General features: G+C 36.4%; 1 protein-coding gene across 1 annotated transcript in view; it reads left to right on the forward strand.

Moving 5' to 3' along the window:
• Nucleotides 1-25,119, forward strand: part of TRHDE (thyrotropin releasing hormone degrading enzyme) — a 385,919-nt gene that overhangs the window by 222,354 nt on the left and 138,446 nt on the right. The window contains exon 6 of the mRNA XM_029205012.1: nucleotides 5,215-5,352. Coding sequence (XP_029060845.1) covers nucleotides 5,215-5,352 — 138 coding nt within the window. The remainder of the gene's footprint in view (nucleotides 1-5,214; nucleotides 5,353-25,119) is intronic.

Consider the following 25,119-nt stretch of genomic DNA (forward strand, 5'->3'; position numbering starts at 1 on the left):
ATCTATCCTGGAGAATGTTCCATGAGCACTTGAGAAAAATGTGTATTCTGTTGTTTTTGGATGCAATGTCCTATAAATATCAATTAAGTCCATCTTGTTTAATGTTTCATTTAAAGCTTGTGTTTCCTTCTTTATTTTCATTTTGCATGATCTGTCCATTGGTGAAAGTGGGGTGTTAAACTCCCCTACTATGAATGTGTTACTGTCGATTTCCCCTTTTATGGCTGTTAGTATTTGCCTTATGTATTGAGGTGCTCCTATGTTGGGTGCATAAATATTTACAATTGTTAAATCTTCTTCTTGGATCGATCCCTTGATCATTATGTAGTGTCCTTCTTTGTCTCTTCTAATATTCTTTATTGTAAAGTCCATTTTGTCTGATATGAGAATTGCTACTCCAGCTTTCTTTTGGTTTCCATTTGCATGAAATATCTTTTTCCATCCCCTTACTTTCAGTCTGTATGTGTCTCTAGGTCTGAAGTGGGTCTCTTGTAGACAGCAAATATATGGGTCTTGTTTTTGTATCCATTCAGCTAATCCATGTCTTTTAGTAGGAGCATTTAGTCCATTTACATTTAAGGTAATTATCGATATGTATGTTCCTATTCCCATTTTCTTAATTGTTTTGGGTTCGTTATTGTAGGTCTTTTCCTTCTCTTGTGTTTCTTGCCTAGAGAAGTTCCTTTAACAGTTGTTGTGAAGATGGTTTGGTGGTGCTGAACTCTCTCAGCTTTTGCTTGTCTGTAAAGGTTTTAATTTCTCCATCAAATCTGAATGAGATCCTTGCTGGGTAGAGTAATCTTGGTTGCAGGTTTTTCTCCTTCATCACTTTAAATATGTCCTGCCAGTCCCTTCTGGCTTGCAGAGTTTCTGCTGAAAGATCAGCTGTTAACCTTACGGGGATTCCCTTGTGTGTTATTTGTTGCTTTTCCTTTGCTGCTTTTAATATGTTTTCTTTGTATTTACTTTTTGACAGTTTGATTAATATGTGTCTTGGCATATTTCTCCTTGCATTTATCCTGTATGGGACTCTCTGTGCTTCCTGGACTTGATTAACTATTTCCTTTCCCATATTAGAGAAGTTTTCAACTATAATCTCTTCAAATATTTTCTCAGTCCCTTTCTTTTTCTCTTCTTCTTCTGGAACCCCTATAATTCGAATGTTGGTGCGTTTAATGTTGTCCCAGAGGTCTCTGTGACTGTCCTCAGTTCTTTTCATTTTTTTTCTTTATTCTGCTCTGCAGTAGTTATTTCCACTATTTTATCTTCCAGGTCACTTATCCGTTCTTCTGCCTCAGTTATTCTGCTATTGATCCCATGTAGAGTATTTTTAATTTCATTTAATGTGTTGTTCATCATTGTTTGTTTCGTCTTTAGTTCTTCTAGGTCCTTGTTAAATGTTTCTTGCATTTTGTCTATTCTATTTCCAAGATTTTGGATCATCTTTACTATCATTATTCTGAATTCTTTTTCAGGTAGACTCCCTATTTCCTCTTCATTTGTTAGGTCTGGTTGGTTTTTATCTTGCTTCTTCATCTGCTGTGTGTTTTTCTGTCTTATCATTTTGCTTATCTTACTGTGTTTGGGGTCCCGTTTTTGCAGACTGCAGGTTCGTAGTTCCTGTTGTTTTTGGTGTCTCTCCCCAGTGGCTAAGGTTGGTTCAGTGGGTTGTGTAGGCTTCCTGGTGGAGGGGACTAGTGCCTGTGTTCTGGTGGATGAGGCTGGATCTTGTCTTTCTGGTGGGCAGGTCCACGTCTGGTGGTGTGTTTTGGGGTGTCTGTGGACTTATTATGATTTTAGGCAGCCTCTGTGATAATGGGTGGGGTTTTGTTCCTGTCTTGCTAGTTGTTTGGCATAGGATGTCCAGCACTGTAGCTTGCTGGTCGTTGAGTGAAACTGGGTGCTAGTGTTGAGATGGAGATCTCTGGGAGATTTTCGCCATTTGATATTATGTGGAACTGGGAGGTCTCTTGTGGACCAGTGTCCTGAAGTTGGCTCTCCCAACTTAGAGGCACAGCACTGACTCCTAGCTGTAGCACCAAGAGCCTTTCATCCACACGGCTCAGAATAAAAGGGAGAAAAAGTAGAAAGAAAGAAAGAAAAAAGAAAGAAAGAAATAAAGGAGGGAGGGAGGAAGGAAGGAAGGAGGGAAGGAAGGAAAAAAAGAAAGAAGATAAAGTAAAATAAAGTAAGGTAACAAAATATAATAAAGTTTTTAAAATAAAAAATAATTATTAAGAAAAATATTTAAAAAAAAAAAAAAGCAAAAAAAGCCCCAGACGCGTAGAACCCTGAGACAAATGGTTGAAGCAAAGCTATACAGACAAAATCTCACACAGAAGCATACACATACACACAAAAAGGGGAAAAAATCATAAATCTTGCTCTCAAAGTCCACCTCCTCAATTTGGGATGATTCATTGTCTATTCATGTATTCCACAGATGCAGGTACATTAAGTTGATTGTGGAGCTTTAATCCGCTGCTCCTGAGGCTGCTGGGAGAGATTTCCCTTTCTCTTGTTTGTTCTCACAGCTCCCGGGGCTCAGCTTTGGATTTGGCCCCACCTGTGCGTGTAGGTCGCCGGAGGGCGTCTGTTCCTCGCTCAGACAGGACAGGGTTAAAGGAGCAGCTGCTTCGGGGGCTCTGGCTCACTCAGGCCGGGGGGAGGGAGGGGTGCGGATGCGGGGTGAGCCTGCGGCGGCAGAAGCCGGCGGGACTTTGCACCAGCCTGAGGCGCGCCGTGCGTTCTCCTGGGGAAGTTGTCCCTGGATCCCAGGACCCTGGCAGTGGAGGGCTGCACAGGATCCCCGGAAGGGTGGTGTGGATAGTGACCTGTGCTCGCACACAGGCTTCTTAGTGGCGACAGCAGCAGCAGCCGTAGCGTCTCATGCACGTCTCGGGTCCGCGCTTTTAGCCGCGGCTCGTGCCCGTCTCTGGAGCTACTTTAAGCAGCGCTCTTAATCCCCTCCCCTCGCGCACCAGGAAACAAAGAGGGAAGAAAAAGTCTCTTGCCTCTTCGGCAGGTCCAGACTTTTCCCCGGAATCCCTCCCGGCCAGCCGTGGCGCACTAGCCCCTGCAGGCTGTGTTCACGCCGCCAACCCCAGTCCTTTCCCTGCGCTCCGACGGAAGCCAGAGCCTCAGCTCCCAGCCCCGCTCGCGCAGCGGGTGAGCAGACAAGCCTCTTGGCCTGGTGAGTGCTGGTCGGCAGCGATCCTCTGTGCGGAAGTCTCTCCGCTTTGCCTTCAGCGCCCCTGTTACTGTGCTCTCCTCCTCGGTGCCGAAGCTTTTCTCCTCCGCCACCTGCAGTCTCCGCACGCGAAGGGGCTTCCTAGTGTGTGGAAACATTTCCTCCTCCACAGCTCTCTCCTACTGGTGCAGGTCCCGTCCCTATTCTTTTGTCTCTGTTTATTCTTTTTTCTTTTGCCCTACCCAGGTACGTGGGGAGTTTCTTGCCTTTTGGGAGGTCTGAGGTCTTCTGCCAGCGTTCAGTGGGTGTTCTTTAGGAGCAGTACCACGTGTAGATGTATTTCTGGTGTATCTGTGGGGAGGAAGGTGATCTCCACGTCTTACTCTTCCGCCATCTTCCCCTCGTCCCAATACCAAGTTTTTTAATTTAAAAAATTTTAAATCACAGGGTCCAATTTCAGTCTTCTTAATCTTCTTAATTCATCTTGAATTAGGAACTCGATTTAAGAAGAAATACAGTATCATTTTGTGTAGTATTTGTCACTTAATTCACTGTAAGTTTGTACTTTTTATTGTGGTCTCTTACGGTCTGGAGCATCCTTCTGGGACTTAGAGTGACTTTTGGTTCAGTCACTGCAACAAAGTCCTTTTTGATGGAGCATTGACGTGAAATTCGTAGACCGAAAAAAGAGGGCTAAAGAAATTAGATATATAGTCCACAGACTATAAAAATAAGCTAGTAGAAAATAAACCTTACAGTATATAGTTGGATGGCCAGTTAAATTATTGATTAAACATACTACATTATTGAGCAAGGGATGATGAACAAAAATGTTTCTTTAAAGCCAGATTTAAATTAACGCAAACATATGTGCCTAGTTTAGTATTCTTTTCTTAGTATATTTATTCTCTTTCCAGTTTTTAAAATCCAGGATTGGTGTACTGTCAGCTTGAAATTACAACTCACTTAGAAATAAAGTGCAGTTTATCTGCTGGCCCAAAATTTGGAGGCTCCAGGAATAAGTTCAGAATTAGCTAGAGCAATTAAAGTGTTGCAGTCTTACCTCTATTGATACCTCTCAGGTGCCAACTATCTAAGGGCTATTTAGCCCTTGTTACCTCTTGCAACTTCTTTTTCCTCTCCTTCTCCCTCAGTGAAGGCAGGAGACTAGGAGGGCTAATAGCTGCCAGCATTTTTGTTAACAGAACCTAAGCTGTTTCTTTAAAGCAGGCTTCTTAAAGCAAAAACAACAGAGAAGTACTTTTTTCTTTACAGTTTATTACTAACATTACAAGTCAGCTTTTATTAGAGCAAATACTAATGTCTCAACAATGCACAGAAGTCTCACGATTTTGTTTTCTTTCACAAAATGGATTGTTGATACCTATTGCTCTCCACTTTCTGAATTCATGTATCACATCCACATCCACAGATATTATAGTTTGATGTCAGTAATGCCTTTTATTATTTGTGGTGATCTCCTGAAATTCTTTTAGAAAATAAGTGTGTGTGTGTGTGTATTAGAGAGAGGATAAGTGAGAAAGAGAGAGGGAAAGAAAGGGAGGAACAGAAAGAGAGGGAATGTGTTGTTTAAATGGACTAGAAATAAGAAATAGCAACGGAACTCTGAAATCTAGTTATTATTCTTATATTGGATTAACTATGAAAAGGTTATTTGGGGCTGGAATTTTAGTTTTGACCCTGCAGAACACATAAACAAGCTTAGTCAGTTTCATTTATGTGCCCACGCTCCAAATTTGTTTTAACCACTGTTAAAACATAGAATCCATTGTTTCTATTTAGGGCCCATTGTAGCCCATTGATTTTGTTTCATGTTGTGCTCACTGTTATTTTAGAGGGACTTAAGGGGCATTTTATTTACCAGTTTCTCTTTAGAGTTAAGTCTCACCATGTAGGTTGATGAGCATCATCAATTAAGTAACACACATTCTGTTCATATTGTCACACATATTCCGTCATAACCAGGAATCACCTGTGATGTTGTTCCATCTACTATATTGCAGGAAAAACAGAGGTTTCTGACAGATGTTCTACATGAAGTGATGCTGCTTGACGGCTTGGCCAGTTCCCATCCAGTATCACAGGAAGTGCTACGGGCAACAGATATTGACAGGGTGTTTGACTGGATCGCATATAAAAAGGTGGGAATAGATAAGACCCAAGTACCAATTGGATATTTCACTATCCTGGGGTAGCCAAACTATTTCATGCTAGATGTATTATATCTTTCTCTTCTCCCTGGCAAGTAGAAATGGACTGTGAGTTAGAAAACATAGAGTCACTAGGTTCATGTCATTTTATGAGTTAGGGCTTTGCTTTATAAATCAGTAAGATGGAGATGAATGTTTGCCAAATAATGCCTAGAAATATTGGCCGTATTAATGAATAAATCTTTGGAGTCTTGATATGAAATTGTTGTACAAATGGTGTTATGTCAGTTTTTATTATTATTAATAAGAGAGCTGACCTATATAGTGACAAATTATTTCCCACCGATGCCCCTTAAATACTTATTTTGATTGGCTGCTGCAAATGGGTATAGACAGTGACCTGACATATGTATTTTATAAACATTATTTAAGGGAGATTTGGGGAATTAAGCATGTTTCCTGGATAATAAGCATAATAAATGAAATCTTAAAGACTGGACTTTCAATGGTAAAGATTTTGGACCAATGACTAGACATCTGTAGCAATAAGGTATATTATGAATTTTTTTTCCGTTGTTACTTGGATTAGGATTTTTCCTTATAACTCTGTCCCTTTGTTGTTCTAATTTTAACAGGAGCGTGTACATCTCAGTGTATAACACTTAGCAGCCACTTAATAATTGTTAAAATAGTATTAAAATCTACTTTGTCTTTGGTGTAGATTGAATCGCGTTTATTAGGATTTCTATATAAATACTCTATTGATTTAATAACGTTTTAAGCTTAAAAACAAGTTGCTAATATTCTTTCTGAAAAACAAGATATTCCTCTTTATAACTAGAAATCAAATAATGATTCATCAGAATTTTTTGGTGCAGTAATTTGGATGTTTGGTTTTGCACTCAGGAAATGACTATCTCAATGGTTATTAGTTAATATTTTATGCTATTAGTTAACATTGTATGCTATAATATATAAAGTTGCAAATTGTGTTAGAAAATATCTTTTCAAGTCACTGATCATTGCATTGGCTCAGAAAGGATATTTTCGATGTTTTATAAAGATAAGTGGAAGTGTAGTACCATATTTAAAGTATGTAGTGTTAATATATTTATGTTAAATGTTAAATAAATATTTAAAGTACACATTCACTTTTATATATGATATTTTTTGGCTAGATTTTGCTGGATGCACATTTGGTTCATTCAACTGTATTGATTCTTAAAATATAATGCAGAAAATAATTTATTACGTTAGCTTGAGATGCATTTGGAGACATGTCTGTGGTTATTTCCCACCTAACCACCAATTCTAAAAGACTATTTGTAAATACCAGTATTATTTCTGCATGAATAATATCAGGAAAATATTATTTTGATTAAATATGTTATAGATGTGCTTTTACACGTAAGTTAACATTTATTCCAAATTTCATATATTTGCGTAATTTTTAATTCATTCAAGAAGGTTAAGAATTAAACCAGTAGGAAAGAAGGAAGTTACAATGATTATTATTTTACCCTCTCTACATTTTGGTGCAAAGGCTTACCAATTTACAAATGTGATACATGAGCAAACTGTGCCATGATGCTCAGGATCATCATCATAAAGGACACTGGCTTATTTGTCTCTAGCCATGTATCTTTATTTATTAATTTTTTGAGGAATAACTGACAAATATAATTGTATATATTTAAAGTGTACAATGTGATGATTTGATACACATATACATTGTAGAATGATTACCAAGATCAAGATAATTAACACATCTGTCACCTCACCTAGTTAACTCTTTTTGGGGGTGGGGAGTGAGAATGCCCGAGTTCTACTCTCTGCAAGTATACAGTACTGTATTATTAACTGTAATCACCATGCTATACATTAGAGCATTAGAATTTATTCTTCTTATAAGTGAAAATTTGTACCCTTTGACCTGTATCACCCCGTTTCCCTCTTCCCCTAGCCCTTGGTAATCACTACTCTACTCTCTGTTTCTATGAAATTGGCTCTTTTTTTTTGTTTTTTTTTTTTTTAGATTTTGCATATAAGTGATACCATACAGTATTTATCTTTCTCTGGCTTATTTTACTCAGCATAATGACCTCCAGGTTAATCCATGTTGTCACAAATGGTAGGACTTCCTTCCTTTTATGGCTGAATAATATTCAATTATATATATCATATTTTCTTAATCCATTCATCTGTTGAAAGGCATTTAGATTGTTTTTATATCTTGGTTATTGTGAGGAAATGCTGAAAGGAACATGGGTGTGCAGATATCTCCTTTAGATACTGGTTTAAATTCCTTTGGATATTTAGGAGTGGGATTGCAAGATCATTTGGTAGCTCTATTTTTAATATCTTGAGGAACCTCCATATTATTTTCTGTAATGGCTGTACCAATTTACATTCCTACCGACACTGTGTAAGGGTTCTCTTTTCTTCACATCCTCACCAACATTTGTTATCTCTTGCCTTTTTGATCACAACAAGTATGAAGTGATGTATCTCACTGTGGTTTTGATTTGCATTTCCCTGATGATTAGTGATGTAGAGCATCTTTTCATATAGCTATCGGCCATTTGTATGTCTTCTTTGGAAAAATGTCTATTCAGGTCCTTTGCCTATTTTTTAATTGGATTATTATTATTTTGCAATTGAGTTGTATGAGTTCTTTATATATTTTGGATATTAACCCCTTATCAGCTATATGTTTGCTAATGCTTTCTCTCATTCTTCAGGTTGCCTTTTCAATTTATTGATTGTTTGCTTTGCTGTGCCAAAGCTCTTTAGTTTGATGTAGTCCAATTTGTTTATTTTAACTTTTGTTGCCTGTACTTTTGGTCTCTTATCCAATAAATCATTTCTAAGACCAATGTCAAGGATCTTTTCCCCTATATTTTCTTCTAGGAGTTTTATGGTTTCACATCTTACATTTAAGTCTTTGGTCCATTTCAAGTTCATTTTTGTGAGTTGTGTAAGATAGGAATCTGGTTTCATTCTTTTGCATGTGGATATCCAGTTTTACCAATACTGTTTATCGAAGAGACTAACCTTTCTCCATTGTGTGTTCCTGGTGCTCTTGTCAAAAATCAGTTGACCACATATGTGTTGATTTTTATATGGAATCTCTGTTCTGTTCCACTGGTTCCATGTACCGTTGCCAGTACCATAATGTTTTGATTACTGCAGCTTTGTAATATAGCTTGAAATCAGGAATTGTGATGCCTCCAGTTTTGTTCTTTTTTACTCAGGATTACTTTGTCTAATTTGGGGTCTTTTTTGGCTCCATATAAATTTTAGGATAATTTTTATCTATTTCTGTGAAAAATGCTATTGGACTTTTGATAGGGATTACATGGACTCTCTAGATCATTTTTCAGTAGTATGGAGATTTTCACAGCATTAATTTTTCCAATCCAAGATCATGGGATATCTTTCCATTTATTTGTATCTTCCTCAATCTCACCAGTGTTTCATAGTTTTCAGTGTATGTCTTTCACCTACTTGGTTAAATTTATTTATAAGTATTTTATTGCTTTTGATGCTATTGTAAATGGGATTGCTTTCTTAATTTCTCTTTCAGATAGTTCATTGTCAGTGTATAGGAAGACAAATGATTTCTGTTTGTTAATTTTGCATCCTGCAACTTTACTGAATTAACTTATTAGTTGTAACAGTTTTTTGGTGAAGTCTTTAGGGTTTTCTATATATAAGACCATGTCATCTATAAACAGAGATAATTCTACTTCTTCCTTTCTGATTGAAGGTCTTTTATTTATTTACTTTTTGCTTGCTTAGTTGCTGTGACTAGGACTTTCAGTACCATGTTGAATAGAAATGGCAAGAGTGGGCATCCTTGTCTTATTCCTGATCTTAGAGGAAAGGCTTAGCTTTTCACCATTGAGTATGATGTTAGCTGTGGGCTTGTCTTCATTCTAGCCATGAATCATTATGCTTAAGTACCACTGGAAATACTGTCCTTACTGTGTTTTCAACTGATGATAGGATCTACACATTTTTAATGAAGACTTATCAAGAGAAAATTTTCTTTTTAACAACTATATTGAGGAATAATTAAAATACATTAAACTGTACATGCTTAAAAGGTACAATTTAATATGTTCTGACATATGTATCCCAGTGAAAACATCACCACAATCAAGTTAATGAACATATTCATCAAAAGTTTCCTCATGCCTCTTTGTAATACCTCCTGCCATCCCTCCTCACTCCCCCACTGATCAACTTTTCACTGTAGATTAATTTTCATTTTCTAGAGTTTTATGTAAATGGAATTAACAGTATGCCCTCTTTTTTGTCTGCCTTCTTTCACTCAACATCATGATTTTGAGGTACAATTCATGTTGTAGAATATATGGGTATAATATAATTTGTTCCTTCACCTGGATATTTGTTTTTTTCCAGTTTTTGGCTGTTACAAATAAAGCTACTGTGAATACTTTTGTACAGGTTTTTGTACAGGTCTTTGTATGTGTATCTGCGTTTATTTCTCTTGGGTAGATACCTAGAACTGGAATGTCTAGATGATGATAGATATGTTTAATGTTTTATGACACTGCTGAACTGTTTTCCGAAGTAGTTGAACCATCGTACCTTGGTACATTCTCATTGAAAGTGTGCCAGAGTTCTACTTTTTCCACATCTTCACCAACACAAACTAGGTATAATCAATTTGTTTAATTTTAGATACTGTAATGGTATCTCATTGTGATTGTAATTTACATTCCCCTAATGACTAATGATATTGACCATTCTTTCATTTGCATATTCTCCCTTATATATCTTCCTTGGTGAAGGGTCAATTCAAATCCTTTGCCCATTTTTTTTTTAGATTGGGTTGTTTTCTTATTATTGAGTTTTGAGGATTCTTTATATACTTTGAATGCAGGTTATCATATATATGATATGCAAATAATGTTTTCCCCAATTTGTGACCTACTCTTTATTTTCATAGCAGTATCTTTCTAAAAGCAAACTATTTTAATTTTGATTAAGTATGTTTTATCATATTTTTTAAAATTGATAGTTCTATTCGTGTCAGAGTTAAGAAATCTTTGGTTAATTCAAGGCCATGAAGGTTATTCTTTTGTTTTTTCTTCCAAAAGTTTTATAGTTTTAGGTTTATATTTAGATCTATATTCGCTTTTGAGTTAATTTTTGTATATGGTGTGAAGTTTGAATTGAATGTTTTTTTTTTTTGCACATGGATATCCAATTTTTCAAGAACCATTTCTTGAAATGTCTGTTATTTACCCTGTTGAATTGCCTTTGCACATTTGTTGAAATCAGTGAACTATGTGTGGTGGGTCTATTTCTGGACTGTTTATTTTATTCTTTTGGTATATTTATTTATCTTGGCACCAATACCATACAATCGTGATTGCTGTAGCTTTTAATAAGCTGTGAAATAAAGTTGTTAGTTCTCCAACTTTGTTCTTTTTTTTAAAGTTCTTTTGGTTAATCTTGATCTCTTGAATTTCTATATGAATTTTAGAATGAGTTTTTCACTTTCTATAAAATTCTGTTGTAATTGCACAGATTGCATTCCATTTATAAAATAATTTGGGAGCATTGACACCTTAGCAATACTGAGTGACCCATGAATACTGTATACTGTTCCATTAATTTAGGGCCTCTTCATTTTCTCTCAGCAATGTATTTTTCAATGAATAAATCTTTCATATCTATTTTCATATTTATCTCTAAGTATTTCACATTTTTAGGCTATTTTACATGGTATGCTAATTCCCATTTTTGACTTTTTGTTGTTCTATATAGAAATACAATTTATTTTTGTATACTTATCTTGTGCAATGTTAAATATAAGTGAGAGCACACATCTGTGTTTTGTTCTGGATTTTAGGAGCAATACATTCAGTTTTTCACCATTAGATATGAAATTGCCTTTACATTTTTATAAATACTCTTTGTCAGGTTGAAAATGTTACATTCTACTTCTGCATTGGTGAGGGTTTTAATCCAAAATGGATACTGATTCTATCAAATACTTTTCCCCATCTATCAAGATGATCATATTTTTGTTTTTGTTATTTTAGTTTGTTAATATGGTGAATTATATTGATAGATTTTTCAATTTTAGGCTTTCTTTACATCCCTGGGACAAATACCATTTGGTCATAATGTTGTTTGGTTTTTTTTGGCACTGAATTTTATTTTATTTATTTATTTATTTTAACATCTTTACTGGAGTATATTTGCTTTACAATGGTGTGTTAGTTTCTGCTATATAACAAAGTGAATCAGCTATACATATACATATATCCTCATATCTCCTCTCTCTTGTGTCTCTCTCCACCCTCCCTATCCCACCCCTCTGGTGGACACAAAGCACGGAGCTGATCTCCCTGTGCTATGCGGCTGCTTCCATTAGCTGTCAGTTTTACATTTGGTAGTGTATATATGTCAATGCCACCCTCTCACTTCATCCCAGCTTACCCTTCCCCCTCCCCATATCCTCAAGTCCATTCTCTACATCTGCGTCTTTATTCCTGTCCTGCCCCTACGTTCTTCAGAACCACTTGTTTTTTTTTTAGATTCCATATACATGTGTTAGCATATGGTAGTTGTTTTCCTCTTTCTGACTTACTTCACTCTGTATGACAGTCTCTAGGTCCATCCACCTCACTACAAATAACTGAATTTCATTTCGTTTTATGGCTGAGTAATCTTCCATTGTATATATGTGTCACATCTTCTTTATCCATTTTTATGTATTTTTGTATACATTGTTGGATTAAGCTTGCTAAAGAAATGTTTAGAAGTTTTGTGTCTGTGTTCATGAGGAGTATTGGTCTATAGTTTTTGTAATGTCTTTGGCTTTGTTCTCACTATAATGCTAGCCTCACAGAATGGAAACTATTACCTCCTTTTCCACTTTATAGGATAATTTATGTAGAATTTATATTCTTTCTTTGTTAAATATTTGATGGAATTTGTCACTACAGCAACCTGGGCCTAGAATTTCCTTCATGGGAAGATATTTAATAATTTAAGTTCATTAATGTATAGTGAGTTATTCAGGTTATTTATGTCTTCTTGCGTGAGCTTTTGTAGTTTATATCTTATCAAGGATTTGGCTCATTGTACATGTTATATTCTTTTATTATCCTTTCAGTAGTCATATAATCTCTAATAATGTCCCCTCTTTTATTCCCGATATTGTTAATTTTTGTCTATCCCTTTTCTCCTGATTAGTCTAGCTAGAAGCTTTTACATTTTATTCTCAAAAAATCAGCTTTTGGTTTAATTGATTTCTGCTCTTACTTTCTATTTCATAGATTTCCTCTCTTATTATTATTTCCTTCCTTTATATGCTTTGGATTTAAATTGTTCTTTTTTTCTAGTTTCTTAAGGTGCAAACTGAGGTCATTAATTGGAGTCCTTTCATCTGTTCTAATTCAGGTGTTTATTCTATCAATTTCCTCCTAAGTGTACTGCTTAGGGCAAGCTCTAGATTTTGAGATATAGAAGTTTCATTTTCATTTACCTTAAGATACTATTTTCCCATTTGATTTATTAATTTATCCATGGGTTATAAAAAGTATGTTATTTAGTTTACAAATATTAGAAGATTTTCCAGAAAATTTTCTGTTATTCGTTTCTTATTTAGTTTTATTGTGATCAGGGAAGTATATTCTGTATGACTTGAATCTTCTTAGAGTTACTGAGGCTTATTTCATGGCCCAGAATTTGGTCTCTGTTGATAAGTGTACTGTATGCACGTCAAAAGAATGTGTATTCCACTGTTGGCTGGAGTGTTTTATAAATGCCAATTAGGTAAAGTTGGTTGATAGAATTGTTCAAGTCTTCTGTATCCTTATTGATTTCTGTCTACTTGTTCATCATGCTTTCTTGATGAGCCCTCATTGTTTGGATTCACCTACATGGTGTCAAATCAAACTTCTAAAAATGTGGTGAAAAACAGTGGCCCAGGTACCTGCTGGCATGTCTGAAAAATAATCTTCAGTGACAATGTGGAAAAACAAAGCTCAGAACAATTTGGCTATAATCTCAGGGGCTTCAGTTTGATAATCTCTATACCAGGCCTTGATGTATATTTAGATTTCTAGACTACTTCTCCAACTGGGCTTCTCTCAGACTCTTTCTGTCAGCAATTAGTATGTGGGTAATATACAATAACCAATTTAACTCTGTGGATGGAATGGATAAACTGTGTCATTCTGGGATGTGTATGACAGGTAATATAGATAATTGTACAGCCATAATATCAACTGCTAACGTTTATTGAATGCTTACTCTGTGCTAGGCACTGTGTTAAACTCTATACATTCATTAACTCACTTAATTCTCATAATCCCCTTTAGGGGTTGTTATTTCATTATCCTCATTTTAAAGATGAAGATATTGAATCATGGTCAATCCAAGGATATGTTTCCCAGGAAATCAGGTTCCAGAGGCAACGTTCTTAAACACTCTCATATTTGATCAATGAACTTGGCTGGAGCATTCATTCCAAAATCATTTGTAAGCCTCAACTTATGTTCTAGGCACTGTGTGCTGAGTGCTTGGGATGTAACAGTAATAAGACACAAAGGAGGAATAGCATATAAATAAGTCAGTGCAGTAGCATTTGAGTATTAACAGCAATGTTTCCATTTTAAATGTAGAAACTTAACTCAAACCATCTGAAACATTAAAAAAGAATTTGTTGACTGAATAACTGGTAAGTCTGAGGTGTTGTTATGTTTAGGAATGGTTGAATCCACGCATTTTAACAATGTCATCAGAAATCTACCTTCCATTGATTTCTTGGCTCTTTGTCTCTGACTTAATTTCTAGATGATTCTTAGGTAGGTGGCCTAAAAAGAAGTTTAGGCTGATAGAGTCCTCAAGCTTGTGATCCTAATGAGCTTGGGGAAAGAGTAAACTGCCTCCCTCACTACAGAATCCGTTTCTCCCCAAAGCTATGATTTGTTCTGATTAAGTAATAGAGCGCCATTGGCCAATCCCTATGTCCATGGGATGGACAGTCCCTATGGACATTCTGAATAGCTAGCATGGGTCATAAGCTCATCCTCTGGTGGGAAAGATAGGTCATACAATTGGTAGATCCAATGGGATCACTTGAAGTAGGGTTTCCCAGAGAATATGATGGCTAGATAAAAGTAATGGATGCCAACCAACCTCAGAATCTTAGGAGTTACGATAGAAATATGTATAAGATACACAGAGTCATGAGGGTAAGGGTAAGGGGAGTGACAAAATGGCAAAAAGGACTATTCTGTAGAATTGGCTCAGGAATGGAACACAGTGGTGACTAAGTGCAACATCAAGGAGTTCAACATGGCCATACCATAGTGAGGATTTGGGGTAGTAGACAGGCTGGGGAGATAATCTGGTAAGAACTTGGAGGACCTGTTATGCAATACTAAGAAGTCTGAACTTCATCCAGCAGATGAAGAGGAACCAATGAAGAGTTTCAAGCAAAGGAATAACATTGTATAAATAAATTTGTATTCTAGAAAGAATATTCCTGTAGGTGTGGTAGAGATGGAAGTAATATGATAGATCTGGACATTTCAGAAAAGATTGTAGCAACTAGAGTTGTAGCATGTAGCCCATTTTTTTGGTTTTGATTGTCACTTCCTGCCACTGCTCTTCTGTGCTCTCTTCCCTGAAGATCCCTGCTACTAGGCTACATCAACCTCTGCCAACAGTCAACCTCTCATTGCATCAGTGCTTTGCTTGCTTATCATCTCTTGTAATTATTCCCTTAATAATTATTCTAATTATTCCCACTTCTGTTTTTTGTAATTTTTCCTGCATAGTAATTTTATTACACTTTAAACAACTTTTTATATAGAACTGTATTATAGGGGTAGAGAAGATTATAAAGAAATACAGGTTAGGAACCAACAAACCAGATACTAATTTCTGTGGATTTGAATTTAAGAACTGAATGCTTTTGAAGAAATAGTAAGTGATGTTCAATATGGACCGTCTCAAGGCCTGTATTAAAAGAAAAAAAAAACCCTAAAATTACATATATATTTTTAGAATGGGAAGAGAAAAAATTGAGAACTAGTCTTTAAAAACAGAGAGTGAGAGAGCAAGAGTTACATCCTGGGAAATAACAAATTTTCCATTTTAATAGTAGGTTGAAAATGAGGATGCTTTTATCGTAAAAGTGAAATGCAAACAGGAAAATACTGTCCATAGATAAGAAAACTGGAAGAGATGGATTGAGAGAGTCTCTTTACTCTAAAAGCCCAAAGGGAAATAAGAATCAATGATCCAATGACCTGGATGATGAAAGTGAGCGAATGCTCATTAAATTTACATATGGTACCAAGCTGGAGAGGATTGCTACAAGTTTGGGAGAGAGGAACAGATTTCAAAATGACTTAAGCAAATTTAAAGAGGATCCTTTAAAAACAAGAACACTTTTCAGCAATTCTTATAACAAGTTTGATATACTTTAGAGACCAAATGAAATTACATAGAGTAAAAGGAAAGAATTGGCAAGCAGAGAAAATCCCACAAAGGGTCATAGCGAATATGAATTTAAAAAGTGGGGGAGTGGAAATTCAACTTTTGTTATTCTACCAACATATTCCAGACTTAATTTAAAATTCTTGTATGGCTAAAGAGGAAAATATGTATGATTTCTATTATCTTTAGAAGTGAATTATGAAAGAGCCAATCCGCCATTTGCATCTTTTGTCCCTTCTGATACCAGGTTCCCCACCCACGGTGTGGTATCAGCCAGGCCACAGTACAGCGAGAGAGCCCATGCTAACTCTAGATACAGGACAGAGTGTTTCTCTATAGAAATAATAATAATAATAATAATAGGACAGCATCCTCTTTCAAGAATATAACCCAGTAGTAGACATAAAACATATGAAATGAAAACAGTAATTACACTAAGAGTCACAGTAAAGCACATCTTTCATTTAACAAGCATTTATTATGTACGAGGCATTTTGTGAAATGCTTTGCATGTATTATCCCATTTACTCCATATAGAAAACTTGGGATTTGGCATTTTTAACCCATTTTACTGATGAGGAAACTAAAACTTAAGAAGTTCAGTGATTTCCACAGGGTCAGACATCTAGCAAGTGAACAAGCAGGATATGAAGTGAGATCTGTGTAACTCCAAATACTGGGCTCTTATATATAAAACTTTTAATAAATAAATATATTTCAAGGCAAAATACGATATGAGCCGTCTCAGTGGATGGCAACTCTAAGTTCTCAGGCCACATTTGATTCTCTCTTTTTCTCACCCTATTTGTCAGGAAATCTTATGGTGTCTGCTGTAAAATATTTCCAGAATTTGACTTCTTCTCCCCACCATTACTGTTGCTATACTGGTTGGAATCACCACCATATTGCCACAGTAGTTTCTTAAAAGCTCTCTCTGCTTCTAGTCCTGCAACCCTACAGTATATTTTTAACCAAGCACTCAAAGTGATCATTTTTAAAACCTAAGCCAGATAGTGCAACTTCTTTGCTAGAAACCCTACAATGATTCCCCACCAAAATTAGAATAAAAGATAAAGTCTTTACAGTGACCCATGAGGCCCTACCTGATCTCCACTCACCCTATTCTTCCCAAGTCCTCCACAGACCCCTGACCCTTATTCTCTTATCCCTCTGACTTTACCTCTTCTTATTAGTATCCCTTCACTCATGGTAATCGTGCTCCACCAACTCTCCTGCTTTTCCTGAAATCCAACTAAACTCCCTCCCACACTAGGGCCTTTGATCTGGGAATGATGTTATTCTGGATATCGTCATAGTTCTAACTTGCTGTCCTTGAAAACTTTATTTAAATGTCACCTTCTCAGAGAGGCTACCCTTTTAAAATGTCAACTGACACCCTCACTCCTTTCTTCATTCATTTTCTTATTCTGATCCACATACCATTTGATCACCTTCAAATGTATAATACAATTTATTCATTATTATGTTTATTATATGATCTGGCTTCCCACTTTCCCCCATTGAGTGTGAGCTTCACAAAGGGAGGGATCTGTGTTTGTGATTTTCACTGTTTTGCGGTACTCATTATGCTGCCTGCATACAGTAGGCACTTAATAAGTATTTGTTGAGTTAAATTAAAGTAAATGTCAGAAAAGCAATATAAGCAAAACACTGTGGTGTTTCAGAGGGAAAGATCCCATCTGTTTATAGGAATTAGGAAAAAGACTTGGCACTTGAAATAGGATTAAAGAGTTTCAGATGTAATGCCATATGAATTCTGGAGGGGGTGGGGGAGGAAGATTGTGTTGCCCATTCACTCTGCTTTCTAATGGGTTCTGTCACATGTGGCCTGACCCCTTAGCCCTGGACCACCTGGGACCCTTTCCGGTCAGCTCAACTCTTCTCCTGTTGTCTCCACACTTTCCTGCCTCAGGCACAGTCAGCCTCCTGTTCTGCAAATCTTCCCAGCTCTTATTCTAAACATGTCCTTTGTAGCCTTTGCTTTCTCAATTCATAGTCTACAACATACAGGCTCTCAAATGAATGTAACATTACTATTTTGTCCTCTTTGACACATTTGTACATACTTTACAGGTTCTGGTATATGATATATATTGTTTTTATTTTTTAACATCTTTATTGAAGTATAATTGCTTTACAGTGATATGTTAGTATCTGCCTTATAACAAAGTGAATCAGCTATACATATATATATATTCCCGTGATATATATTGTTTAACTAGATCTTGTGGTCATTTCTGTAAAACAGTTGGACAATACACTTTTGGTCAGGTGTATAATGGCAATAATACTAGTAGTAGGAAAAATAGTATCAATCGTTCTTTGAGATTTTCTTTTGCCACTGGGCATCCACATAATTATCTCATTAAATTTCCTATCCTTGTAAGGTAGATACTATTGTCTTCAATTTACATAAGAGTAAATAGATGTTCTTGGATTGGAAGAATCAACATTGTGAAAATGACTATACTACCCAAAGCAATCTACAGATTCAATGCAATCCCTATCAAACTACCAATGCCATTTTTCACAGAACTAGAACAAAAAATTTCACAATTTATATGGAAACACAAAAGAACCAGAATAGCCAAAGCAATCTTGAGAAAGAAAAACAAAGCGGGAGGAATCAGGCTCCTGGACTTCAGACTATACTACAAAGCTACAGTCATCAAGACAGTATGGTACTGGCACAAAAACAGAAATATAGATCGATAGAAAGCCCAGAGATAAACCCACATACATATGGTCATCTTATTTTTGATAAAAGAGGCAAGAATACACAATGGAGAAAAGACAGCCTCGTCAATATTCAATAAGTGGTGCTGGGAAAACTGGATGGCTACATGTAAAAGAATGAAATTAGAACACTCCCTAACACCATACACAAAAATAAACTCAAAATGGATTAAAGACCTAAATGTAAGGCCAGACACTGTAAAACTCTTAGAGGGAAACATAGGTAGAACACTCTATGACATAAATCACAGCAAGATCTTTTTGACCCACCTCCTAGAGAAATGGAAATAAAAACAAAATAAACAAATGGGACCTAATGAAATTTAAAAGCTTTTCACAACAAAGGAAACCATAAACAAGACGAAACGACAACCCTCAGAATAGGAGAAAATATTTGCAAATGAAGCAACTGACAAAGGATTAATCTCCAAAATTTCCAAGCAGCTCAATATCAAAAAAACTAAAAACCCAATCTAAAAATGGCCAGAAGACGTAAATAGACATTTCTCCAAAGAAGATATACAGATTGCCAACAAACACATGAAAGGATGCTCAACATCACTAATCATTAGAGAAATGCAAATCAAAACTACAATGAGGTATCACCTCACACCAGTCAGAATGGCCATCATCAAAAAATCTAGAAACAATAAATGCTGGAGAGGGTGTGGAGAAAAGGGAACCCTCTTGCACTGTTGGTGGGAATGTAAATTGATACAGCCACTATGGAGAACAATACGGAGGTTCCTTAAAAAACTAAAAATAGAACTATCATATGACCCAGCAATCCCACTACTGGGCATATACCCTGAGAAAACCATAATTCAAAAAGAGTCATGTACCACAGTGTTCATTGCAGCTCTATTTACAATAGCCAGGACATGGAAGTAACCTAAGCGTCCATCGACAGATGAATGGATAAAGAAGATGTGGCACATATATACAATGGAATATTACTCAGCCATAAAAAGAAACAAAATTGAGTTATTTGTAGTGAGGTGGATGGACCTAGAGTCTGTCATACAGAGTGAAGTAAGTCAGAAAGAGAAAAACAAATACCATATGCTAACACATATATATGGAATCTTGAAAAAAAAAAAAAGGTCCTGAAGAACCTAGGGGCAGGACAGGAATAAAGACGTAGATGTAGAGAATGGACTTGAGGACACAGAGGGGGAAGGGTAAGCTGGGACGAAATGAGAGAGTGGCATGGACATATATACACTACCAAATGTAAAATAGATAGCTAGTGGGAAGCAGCCACATAGCACAGGGAGATCAGCTCAGTGCTTTGTGACCACCTGGAGGGTTGGGACAGGGAGGGTGGGAGAGAGATGCAAGAGGGAGGGGTATGGGGAAATATATATATGTAAAGCTGATTCACTTTGTTATAAAGCAGAAACTAACACACCATTGTAAAGCAATTATACTCTAATAAAGGTGTTAAAAAACAAAACAGATTCCACTAGGGAGATCAAATAAAATATTATATGCGGGGGAAAAAAAAAAGAGTAAACAGAAACCCAGGGAGTTAATGTTGTTCTCAGGCTTCTAGGTGTCAGAGGTAGGATTCTCACCTCTCTGTTTCTAACTCATGCTCTTTTCACTCTACCAGAATTCTTTCTTTAACTAATTGCGTATTATGCCACTGTTTCAATAGGAAATATGATTTGGGTTACAGTCTTTTGACATATACTAAAGTTAGAGATTTTCCCTGAATGAAAAAGTGCAGTGTTTTTAAATAAGTACTATACTGGCATGCAAATAAAAAATAAAGGTTATAAAGTCTGGGAAATAATAATCCATGGTTATGATCATCTCATAAGGAAAATGTGAACAAGTTTAAGAGATTGAGGAAAATTAAGCAAAGAAGAGCGAGCCAGAGAGAGAAATGGAGAGAGAGAGAGATTGATTTAGAAACAATTGGAGGTAAATCCTATCAGAAAAAGCTAAAGAACTTACAAATGTCTACTCGGGAATGTAGAGGGCTCAGAGATGACTTAATTATTGGCTCTAATATATAAATGGTCATTATAGGAACACTGTTCACCACTTCTCTGTCAACATCAAGGTCAGAGTAAGATAAGTGGCCTTAAATTATAAGGAGAAATTCCAGTTCATATAAGAAAAAACTTCTTGACATAAAAGGAAATTAAACATTTCAATATAAACCACTGATGGTGATAAAATCTGCATTCTTTGATATTCTTTAAAGATAAAATTGAAAATCTGCTCCCAAATTAGCAAACTAAATTGTAGGACTACTAAAAAAGTTTCTCCTGAATCTTGCCTCCATGGTATATCATAGTCAAATAATGTAATATAAAATACATAATTTATTAGAAATTAATTTTGCATGCATATGTTTATGTTTGTATCATTCAGTTTCTCCCTTCTAAAAAATTTTTTAAAATTTTATTTTATTTATTTATTTTGACTGTGTTGGGTCTTGGTTGTTACGCGCAGGCTTTCTCTAGTTGCAGCGAGCAGGGGTACTCTTCATTGCGGTGCTGGGCTTCTCATTGCGGTGGCTTCTCTTGTTGCAGAGCGCAGGCTGTAGGTGCACAGACTTCAGTAGTTGTGGTACGTGGGCTCAGTAGTTGTGGCTCGCGGGCTCTAGAGGGCAGGCTCAGTAGTTGTGAGGCACGGGCTTAGTTGCTCTGCAGCATGTGGGATCTTCCCGGACCAGGGCTCGGACCTGTGTCCCCTGCATTAGCAGGCGGATTCTTAACCACTGAGCCACCAGGGAAGCCCAATTTCTCCCTTTTTATTTATTTATTTATTTATAAATTTATTTTATTCATTTATTTTTGGCTACGTTGGGTCTTCATTGCTGTGTGCGGGCTTTCTCTAGTTGTGGTGAGCGGGGGCTACTCTTCATTGTGGTACGTGGGCTTCTCAGTGCAGTGGCTTCTCTTGTTGCGAAGCATGGGCTCTACGCATGTGGGCTTTAGTAGTTGTGGCATGCGGTCTCAGTAGTTGTGGCTCACGGGCTCTAGAGCACAGGCTCAGTAGTTGTGGCATGTAGGCTTAGTTGCTCCACGGCATGTGGGATCTTCCTGGACCAGGGCTCGATCCCATGTCCCCTGCATTGGCAGGCGGATTCTTAACCACTGCACCACCAGGAAGTCCCCTCTCCCTTTTTAATAAATGTAGAAGTGTGAATGATAAAAGAAGCAAACTACTTGCTTCTTAGGTAAAATGGGAAAGTTTAGAGATAAGTCCCATCCATCTCTGAATCATCTGTTGATATCTGTAAAAAAATTATGAAAAGAATGTCTAGGATATAACTCACTTTAGTGGCTCTCTTTATTACCAGTGAGTCTTGTGTTTGCCTTTGGCCTTGAAATAACCATTATTAGAGGCCAGAGGTGATTTTAAGACATCATGTAAAGGAAATGCTTTTTTGCCCTTGTAAAGAAAATGTAGGTGGTGGGAGGAGATGATTTTATTGACATTTCTGTGATAAATGCCTTTACCACTTACTGGTAAACTATTAATTTGTGCATTTTGCTGAGGGAGGCAAGCTTTCTTCTGCACATGTGTTTGAGTGGTTCATCACCATTTGAATGATTTCTTTCTTTTTTCCTTGCTCGAATCTTAATACTTAAAACAGCTTGCTTTTTTCTTTCAAGTCACTTGTACTTCTCCCTGTTAGCTGTTCTTCTCTGATTTATTTGATGAAATTGAAAGAAAAACTATGTATTTAATGAAAATAGGTAGCAGGTTACTCAGTAGTATAAGGAACGGATTAACCCTGTTCAAAGGATTCTTACCCTCTCTTGCCCTGCTTGTGTCTCATTGATTTATTATTATTAACTAATAATTGAATATGCTAGTTTTGAATTCCTCTGTTGCACAGTTTCTTTTTTACTTTGCTGAAATGCTTAAGAAAGTGTAATGTTGGTTTTGACTTTATCCTTCTGCTCTTTTTGTGAAAGCCAGAGTGGTGATCCCACAATACAAGCTTAAGAGGCAAAGCTGTGTAAGTCTTAGCTTGCAGGACTTGGCTATAGTGAGATCCTGCTTCCAAAGTAGCTTTATGAAATATTTTCACAGCTACAGTTGTTCTTAGTGTTTTGCTTATGCAAAAAGCCTAATTCTAATGACTTTTGCAGTGGTTCACTCATGCCAGACTACATCAATAACCATAATTAGGAATAAAAAGTACCATTTTAATAAGTATAAATGGTAATATACAAAGAGTACTCCGTTCCTGTAACTTGCCCACCCTGCAACTGTATGTGACTTTAACTCCATTAGCCTAGGAGGCAGCTACAACGCATCTCAGAAAGGAACGGGGCTTCTGTTAACAGTACAAGTTCAGTTCAGTCAGGAGACTTGTGAATCTCAAAGTTTTATACAGGATATTCAGAGAGAAATAGCAATTGAAGATAGAAACTAAAAAAGTGTTGGGAATCGGCCAGTGTATATTCCCCTAGCAGATAAGGGGATTGCAATATTTTGAATAGATTTTCTGGTATAACGGGATTCTGTGGTAGTTAGGAAAAGGACAAGTAAAGTTAGGAATAAGTTAAGATTTAAAGGATAAACAAGAAAGGCAACTGGAATTAACGGTTGACATTTTGACAAATGAGAAGTAAAGTAGAAGGAAAAGGAGAACAAAGATAAAACTTCATTTTCACAAAAAGCATGCCTAGAGAAAGTCAAGAATAAAAATATTCACAATGTAAGTAGTTTATATACTTATAACAATAGAATAGTTTGGAAGAAGTTGAACTGAATGAATTTTTCAGTAGAATAATCATGAGTGGGTAGTGTTTTAGCATCTGATGGATTCACCTTTTTACTTACTATAACAACCTCCCATTTTTAATCAACCACCCATGGTATATTGATGTAATATAGAAATCTTCAAAAGCCCTATATGGTTACCAGTCTTAATATAAAGTGCAAAAGACTTATCCCCCAATTATTTTATCATTAGCCAAGTATTAAACAATTCACTCTATATTAATCAAACACATACATAATTCTCAGAGTTTTTGTTTCATACAGGCCAAACTGTATTACTTTGCAAGGTAAATACAATTCTAGTCAAACATACAAACAAACAAAAAAACCTTTCTCTTTGGCCCCTTTTGAAGGTAAATATGGCATTTCATTTGAAATAATGAAAATATTTCTTTGGATACATTTTCACAGATATTTTCATGGATTCTTTCAGAGGAGGCTAAGGGTCATTTGATGACCTACTGAGAAAATTATCTAGAGACTACATGTTTTATATATCCTTTATCATTCATGCTATCGCATATTTTCTGATAGCACTGAATCAAGGTTTTGGTTTTTCTGCTTTTTAAAAATAGAATGGCTTTCTTTCAGCTTTTTGTTTTGTTTTGTTTTGAATTGCCTTTATATCAGTATTAGAAGTCTTGATTGTGATTTCATACAGCATATTCTTACATACATACATGAATACAACATATTCAACATATTCTTATTCTTTAAAAGACAGAGATTAAAAAAAATACTGAAGCTGGCTTTTGCCTTGAGGTCATTTTTCCAACCAGTAGTATTTGAGCACAGTTTTCAAGGTTTTACAAAGCTAGGAAAAGAAGACAAAGCTGAAGGTGAGAAGTTTAATGGGAGGCCTCCCATAAAGCCAGGACCTTACAATGCTGCACCTTTAGCACACAGATGTACTAGAAATAAACCTGTCCCTTTCCTCAGGAGACTACAAAGAAACTGTCTGTTCCAAACTATGACAGCAAATGGGGAGGGAAAGAAAATTCTCATGAAAATGTGCAGTCATGAGCAACTCTTGCATAGCATTGTAGCTCAAATGAAAACTATCTTGGTACACTGTGAACACCAAGCCAGGATTTTGATTTAAAATGCTTGGTCCTGGACTAGTGGTATCCACTAAAACAAACCCTTTCCAGAAATGCATGCCTTCATATCACATCTCGAAAGATTTCCACAGGTAAATCCCAAGGACAAAGAGCATCTCCCAGTCAAAAATCACCAGTTACGAAAGGAAAGATGGGTCCATGAACATGAGACAGCTGAAACAATTGAGAGCAGAATCACCCATGCACATGATTAAAACACTGAATATGTTAGGCATAGGGTATAAAATCATATACTAATAAATTTGAGGAAATAGAGGCTTGAAAATATAAGCACAATGCAAGCAGATTAAAAGGAATAACTAATGAGGATTTCTAGAAATAAAAATGTAATAATTGCATTTAAAAATGTATATTTAGGGGCTTCCCTGGTGGCGCAGTGGTTGAGAGTCCACCTGCCGATGCAGGGGACACGGGTTCGTGCCCCGGTCCGGGAAGATCCCACATGCCGCGAAGTGGCTAGGCCCGTGAGCCATGGCCGCTGAGCCTGCACATCCGGAGCCTGTGCTCCGCAACGGGAGAGGCCACAACAGTGAGAGGCCCGAGCACCGCAAAAAAGAAAAAAAAAAAAAAAAAAAAAAGTATATGTATAGCTGATCCATTTTGCTGTACAGTAGAAACTAACACAACA

Source organism: Monodon monoceros, unplaced genomic scaffold (genome assembly GCF_005190385.1).
Source record: "Monodon monoceros isolate NGI ecotype Baffin Bay Population unplaced genomic scaffold, NGI_Narwhal_1 Super_Scaffold_6, whole genome shotgun sequence".
Lineage (NCBI taxonomy): Eukaryota > Metazoa > Chordata > Mammalia > Artiodactyla > Monodontidae > Monodon > Monodon monoceros.